Source organism: Rasamsonia emersonii (assembly GCF_000968595.1).
Source record: "Rasamsonia emersonii CBS 393.64 chromosome Unknown ctg1118621760252, whole genome shotgun sequence".
In the NCBI taxonomy this organism is placed as follows: Eukaryota; Fungi; Ascomycota; class Eurotiomycetes; order Eurotiales; family Trichocomaceae; genus Rasamsonia; species Rasamsonia emersonii.
This window is the reverse complement of record NW_013563127.1, coordinates 1,904-8,857: the sequence shown is the minus strand read 5'-3', so window position 1 is coordinate 8,857 and position 6,954 is coordinate 1,904. Positions and strand designations below refer to the sequence as shown.

Below are 6,954 nucleotides of genomic sequence, written 5' to 3'. Positions count from 1 at the left end.
AATGTCCCGGGAAAAGCAGGTGAGAGAAAAGGGCGAAAGGGTTAGTTCAAATGCAGTAGAGAAACGATCCATCGTTTGCATCTTCCTACAGACTTTTCCAGCCCGCTGCAGGGAAGTGGGTGGCTTTCGCCCACGACAAGCAACCATTCCGAAAAGGCCAGTGCTACACACTCCCTTTTCCGGGGGTAGTGTTGCTATGACTCGTGCTGTCTGTGGGGCAGGGGTCTCCATGTCTAGTCGAGTCATCGGGACAGTCTAAAAATGCCGGACTTCGGAATCTCATCCGCTGACCGGGGGCTCTGAGGAACTCGACTAGGTCACCAGAAAAGGCGGTGCGGCTTCGCTGCGCGACACCAATTTCGATCATATTAAGATCTATTCTTGTTCCTCGTCGTCTCATTTTCAGTCCCGGGTAAGCAGAGTGGATGAAAATGATGGCTGTGGGCGCGCATGTGTGTGTATGTATCTATGATTCCAAAATAGTTGAATTTCCTAAATAGGATCGTCTGAGATGCCCATTGCTGAACGAACCAGTCTAGCAGATTTTGACAGTCTAAAGATCGACCGCTAGGCCCCTGACGAAAGGGTGCTTAAGTGATTCGGATCTCCAGACACAAAGAGGCCTTGACTCATTCTCCAGCCAGAGAATCAACCTCCTACCGCATCGCCATGCGAAATAACGGCTTTTTCCTAATTCATCCATTTTAGAGCAGAGCTCGTGACTGTGATCCGTGACCGGCTGACAAATCACCACGTTCAGTATCTTATAATAGCAGCATTCATGGGATAACCTTCGAAAATTCTTGGGTCATACGCAGCGGCACTCGAGACCCGTCCATTTAAGGACGATGTCGCAACGCCCTCTGCGTACGCAAACGGAATGGATCCATCCTCTGAACAAGCTGTATCTCCTGGGCGATCAATTCTTAGGCGTCTCCTTGCGTCTATCGTCCACTAAAATTGTCGTATCTAATATCAGCCTTCAAGCCATGTTCAGAGTTCAGCCAAAGACCGGGGAGGAAAAATTCATCCAGGCCACACGGTTCTATTCTAAGTAGCCGATTTGACGCCATGGATACCAAACTCGATTACGCCTTTTTGTATTGCCCAGTACACGCCTTAGCATCCTGTTGGGGGAAATCGAATAAGCTGTAACATGCCGATGGAGCTATACTGTCGTACATATCCCATAACCACGGATGAAATTGTGGAAAGGAGAGATGGTACTGATGGCGCCAACGAGCAAGGCCTGTGCATGGTTCCTTACATGGTGTGGTATGGCGCGGCAACCGGCAAAACACGGCGCAGGGTAAACCAGCTAGACTGCCGACCGGCCGCCATAACCCTATCTCTAGTCCGAAACCACTGTGGAATCAATTGTAGATCTTGTCGCCTCAGACTCTCGACGACCTACTAGAGATTTCTTCAGGCCGGGTGCAGGGATCGTATCTTCTTTGTACGCATCATAAAGCCAGAGTATCGACATCGTCAGAGAGATGGTAGCCACGTTGGCGGCGGCGCATGTGGCATTGCAAGGGTCTTGCTTGTAATTCGCTGCTGGGGAGTGCACCCTAAATAGAATAGTCTGAAGGTGCTGCGCAACACGGGCTGGCAAGCCTCGAGAATGGCATGGGCTTCAACTCAAAAATCAGATCCTTCGCTGCGAGTCAGTAAGAATCGCTTGGCATCGCATTTCAAGGGTTCTCCTAGTCCGGTTCGCTGACACCAGTCATCTCTGAGCTCCGAGCTGCCGTTATCCCGGACGTCTGGTATCCGCGCGTCCTGCAGAGAGCCGCGCAGTCCGCTTGAAGTTCCCAGCAGATTGTAGCCATATAGACGCTTATGTAGATGCATTTCCTGCGCAACTCGACATGAATCGGCGAAGTTGTCTCCCGACACTTACCTGACGACGTCGAGAGAGGATTGCTTTTCAGGCAAAACGGTACTGTAGACATTGGTTCGGACTGTCGGCGGCTCCGAGACGGAATTGTAAGCGGAGATGTCGCTCCACGACCGGCCGACGACTAGAGAGCATTCCATGGAAACCACAGCCCAGCGTTTGCGGTCATTAGCGCTGCTATAATCACCCACTATTGCCAATGCCGAGCAATCCCTCACCTGCTCGATGATTATCTAGGCAGGCTGTCGTTAACCCTCATTAGGTATGGGGTTTCCCCGGGGAAGCTCTATCCTTTCCCAGAACGTCTGGAGGATCTGCGAACCGCTGCAACCTCTGATCCGCACTGGCCCGTTGGTGCGCTAAGCATGGAGGTTGGCTGGATTGCCGTAGACGTATCGGCCCAGATTTTGCATTTGCAAGCAAGGTCAGCACTGGCAACGCTCTGCAAAGCCAAGGCGTCCGGACGGCAATAGGGCAAAAGCAACTTTGAAGGAACCTTGGGTGGAAGCGACCCGGGTCAGGGCTCAGTGAGTCTCTGTCTGGGAGCGAATGAGAGATAGGGCGATACCAGGCCGTAGGATGAAGCGCGCCCAGCGGGTCTCATATCATGTCCAGATCCGGCTATCAGCTTCCTGGACGACATTGTTATATCTAGAAGCCATGTGACGCGAAGGACATAGCAGCCGTCTTGAAACAGAAACCGTTGTCTCGACGCCTAAGATAGCAATTCTGCGGACAAAGAGGTCTCTATATTAAGCTGAAAGGAGGTGCCGTGAGCCTGGATCCGTATGCCAATTCACGGAATCTCCAACAAAGGCGCTCACGAAACATCGTTCCGCCAGCACTGCACTTGGTCGCTGGAGATCGGATTGCTGGCACCTCCGCTGCAAGTTCCTCTCTGCAAGCAGTTTCAGCCTCATTGCCATAGGCTGGCTTGCTTCCCGCCTCCAAAACGGGTGTCTGCAACATCCACAAGCGGTGCCGTATCCCCCTCCATCCAACCCAGGGCCAGCACCCACTGATTTCCTTTCCCCCACCCAGTTCACTCCTTGCCTCAGTACAAATACAGACCCATTGCTTCAAGGGGCCACGGGCTAGGAATCCTTTGGAACTCCCCTAGCCATCTGGCGAGGAACCTTTGCAACCATCAAGTTCAGTTGATCCACGTATCTATAGCCGGCCTGCTCGTGGTGAAAACGGTTGCCAGTTCCGGCCACCCGCAATCCTCATATGCGACTCCTCTCATCCGAACTGTTTTCTTCCAGGGCGACAGCGATAGTTGGAGAGAAAGATATTCCGACGAGTTCCATGCAGTTGCGTCAGATCCACAGCAGAAACAGCGCGAGCTGAAATATCATAGCGGCGAATTCCAGTGCAACTGGGCAACACGAGCACCGGACCCAAAACAGGTCAAGCGTCGTGATCGTAGCTTGGGACTCCTCATTCTCCCAACCTCGACCACCAGAGAGATTTTCCCAGCAATTCCATCCGCTCGCTCAGACGCGTCACTGACTCTTTTCTCAACCGCTTTCGAACCCTCCTAAAGCTCGTGTCGTCTCGAAAAAGATGATCAAAGGACATCCACCAACCCCTCCCCAATCCACGGATGGCGATATTCGCCCCGAATGTTACTTGAGGCCTCCAGGCATTCTCCAGAAGGATCACATCCATGAGACCCCATCAAACCTGCCTGTTCAGACCGAAATGAATGTCCATAACCACCACAACAGCGAAAAGTCTTTGGTAAGTTTTCTAGTTCTCCTATCCGTCATCAGCAGTGTTTAGGGACTAACGACTTCAGACCCATCTGGGGTCTTCTCTATATCACCGTCCTGAGGGCAGTTTCGGCGCGGCTCTGACTACAGAATCTTCAGTGAGACAGACAGAATCATCCAATGTCCTGGTCACAAGGCTAACAGAAGTATCAACAGGGGTTCGCAGCTACCGTGGCACATAATCTACCCGCACACATAACCGCCGAAAATGGAATCATGACACGAAGTGGTCGATCAATTCTACCACCTGGCTCGCCCGTGGGTGTTAGAAATGCCGCAGCCGACAAGGCGAGGGTCGTGAAATCTCCCAGGACCAGGCGTCGTAGCAAGCCTGCCAAAACAGACAAAGGAGCGCCCCCAAACATAACGGCCCCTCTGAGCGAACTGACCAAAGACATGACACACATTCCTATTAAAGACATGGAGGCTTGGGTTAACAGACCCATCGAAGTCCGTCGCCGAGAGGTTGCCCTGAAGAACGGAAAGATCGCCAGGCCGATGAATTCTTTCATGCTCTATCGTTCTGCATATGCTGAGAGAACGAAGGAGTGGTGCGCGCAGAACAATCATCAAGTCGTTTCCAGGGCCTCTGGTCAGAGCTGGCCTCTGGAACCTCCCGAAATCAGAGAAAAGTTCGAATTGTTGGCGATCATCGAGAGAGACAATCACCAGAAAGCGCACCCGGAGTACAAGTTTGCTCCAAATAAGAACCAGACTCCACCTCGAAAGAAGCGCTCTGTCGAAGGAGATGATAACAGCGATGTCGATGAGGCAGAATTTGACATTCGATCCACATCGCCACCGAACCCAAAGAGAGCGAGGAGTTCTGAAGTCGATAGCTGCTATGAGAGTCGCGAGTCGACTCCTTTTGACAGCCAAGGGTCGGTTCTCTCTGACAGTTTCAACCAGTCGCCCTGGAAGAACAACGGCCACAATGCAAACAGATCGATTCCAGGTTTGATGTCACCACCTGAACAGACGTTCTACTACCCACAGCACGGGGTCCAATCCGGCATGATAAGGTCGCACGTAGAAGACGCGCCATTCCCCAAACCTGGTTTCTCTGGTGGCCTTTACAACACCTCTGCAACATTGGCCGGCATTCCCGGAAATATTCACCATGACTTGCTGCGCTCATACCCTGCTGTTAACACCCCGCCTCAGATTGATGACGCTCAACTCGATCCCCAGCTACTGGCAGTTGATAACACAGTTGTGGACGTCGCTGCCCGACCTTCCAACTGCCAGTATACACTCTGGCAGTCAGAACACGAGCTCAACAGCTTTGCACCGGTACCTAGTCCTGTAGGACTGAATCCGGTCCCATTTGATATTGGATTGCCCAATTATGCGGGGGTACAGACCTTCGAGGAGGGACACAGCATCTGGAACTTCAGCAACGAAGAGGGCATTGGTGAAGCCGGAAAGGAGTTCGATCAATGGCTCAATTCCCAGACAACGGCATTTTGAAAACAACCAAACTTGGAGGAGGTCCTTTTTGGCGATGATCATGAGAATAGGTGAGATCTTGAGGATGCGTTTCGATTAATGCGGTCCGTCAAAAAGTTGTCGACATTGAATTATCCTGGGAGACCCCCGATTGGAAGAGGATGCGGCAGTAACCTTTTTGTCTCTTTGGTGCATCCATCCCTTTGCTTCCTGGTTGCTGGCTGTTGCTATTTTTGCACTTTGGGCGGGAGATTTGCTTTCATTGTGTCAGTTCTCGGAAGATCAGCATTTCCAAACGGTTTGAAGAATTCATGTCATGTATAGTGCTAAGTATTTCTACCAAGATAAGAAAGGATCATATCTAGTAATAGAGCAGGGGTGCATAAGAAGCTGTGTTTTTGAATAAGTGATCGTCTTACGGGACAAAACTGGGTTCTCAAGACGTCAAATCAGAAACATAGGAATCAAGTAGTACATGCAATTTCTGAAAAGAATAAACGCGCGGACAGGAGAATTTAGTTGAGACTAGAGATCGTCGAGTGCTCTTTTCAGTCTGCAGAGCAAGGACCATAAATAACGAGGATTGAGGAATGGTCACCTGCGCAAATCCCGACAGATCGCGGGCAAGCAGCAATTCGGAGCCAATAATCCTGCTCAGTTGGCAAGCGCGTCGGATCGCGTCCGATTTCTCGCCAAGAACGGAAGGGGCTTTCCACAACCATCACCAACAGGTGAGGAGCTGTATTTTCTACGACGATCTGGCGTTGAAGCTTTCTTTGACGAGTGCTGTTTCGGAAGATGCATGGTGCTTGATGTGAAAAATATCTCCATCTCGAAATGTATGGCGAACTAGGGAACAAATTGGTATACGTCTCGACCCCGCGCCTGGCATTGATCTCCTGCTAATTCTCCTGCAAAATAGGTCCAGCATGCCAAACGTACGCAGTCTCTGGCCCATTTGCCCCCGTACCAGACCGAGATAGTACGCTCCGTGACTCGCGAAGTTCGAGACCTCGACAAAGATGTTGCGCGCCACCTCGCCCCGTTTGAAGGCAGCTTCAACCCCTCCGCGGAACCGGCGGTCGCGTGCGCCCTCCTTGTCGATCATCTCTGCATGCGTCGCAACAAAAGATGCCTGCTAGCCTACCATCGCGTTCGTGCAGAGAAGCTCGAGGAGATGTGTTGGAAGGGCATTGATGTGCTGGAGCAGCAACAACCCAGTGAGTCGGACGAGGGACCAGCAAGCTCGCAGAGCGGGGGCCACAGCTCCCTCAGTCCGGAAGAGGAGGAGTATTTCAGGCAATACAGTGACCTTCTGGCTGCCTATAAGGGCCAGTGGACCGATATCGACCTTACGGGTAGTTTAGAACCACCCAAGGACCTGTTTATCGATGTCCGGGTGCTGAAGGACGCGGGCGAGATCCAGACCGAATATGGGTATGTCCTCCTCGCTATGCAGAAGTCTTGGGGTCGTTGTGCTAATATATCGGTGTTCTCTGTTAAGAGCGATCAATCTTACGAAGAACAGCCAGTTCTACGTGCGACAGGGCGACGTCGAACGATTGATCGCACAGGGATTTCTTCAACGGTTAAGTTAAGGTACTCTCTTCATGTTGTTTGGAGTTTGGAGTTTCTACGTAGATACCTTGGAAAATTCGGAATCATAGGTCATGCATCTCTTTCGCGATGAACTGGCAGGTGCCTCTAGAAATACTTGTATTCTCGTCTGTCGATTTACTGCGATGGATTGCACCCTCTTAATGCCCAGGAAACCTTGAAACAAACGCGTGCGGGGTAAGAATGACGTGCTGCAAGCTACCCAACAGTAAG

The 6,954-nt window shown here is 51.5% G+C and overlaps 3 protein-coding genes across 3 annotated transcripts; 2 read left to right on the top strand and 1 right to left on the bottom strand.

Annotated features, from left to right (window-relative positions):
- Positions 1–756: 756 nt before the first annotated feature.
- Positions 757–2,543, bottom strand: T310_5159 (uncharacterized protein; the record flags this gene model as incomplete). The annotated part of the gene is made up of 5 exons (XM_013471954.1): positions 757–954; positions 1,415–1,571; positions 1,904–2,133; positions 2,223–2,342; positions 2,469–2,543. 5 exons carry the CDS (start codon positions 2,541–2,543, stop codon positions 757–759), a joined length of 780 nt encoding a protein of 259 aa, XP_013327408.1.
- A 923-nt stretch (positions 2,544–3,466) lies between these two features.
- T310_5158 (uncharacterized protein) lies at positions 3,467–5,145 on the top strand (the record flags this gene model as incomplete). Its single annotated transcript, XM_013471953.1, has 2 exons — positions 3,467–3,643; positions 3,832–5,145. The coding sequence occupies 2 exons, from the start codon at positions 3,467–3,469 to the stop codon at positions 5,143–5,145; spliced, it is 1,491 nt and encodes a 496-aa protein (XP_013327407.1).
- An 816-nt stretch (positions 5,146–5,961) lies between these two features.
- Positions 5,962–6,722, top strand: T310_5157 (PSF1 domain protein; the record flags this gene model as incomplete). Its single annotated transcript, XM_013471952.1, has 3 exons — positions 5,962–5,988; positions 6,047–6,561; positions 6,653–6,722. The coding sequence occupies 3 exons, from the start codon at positions 5,962–5,964 to the stop codon at positions 6,720–6,722; spliced, it is 612 nt and encodes a 203-aa protein (XP_013327406.1).
- Between the last annotated feature and the right edge of the window lie 232 nt (positions 6,723–6,954).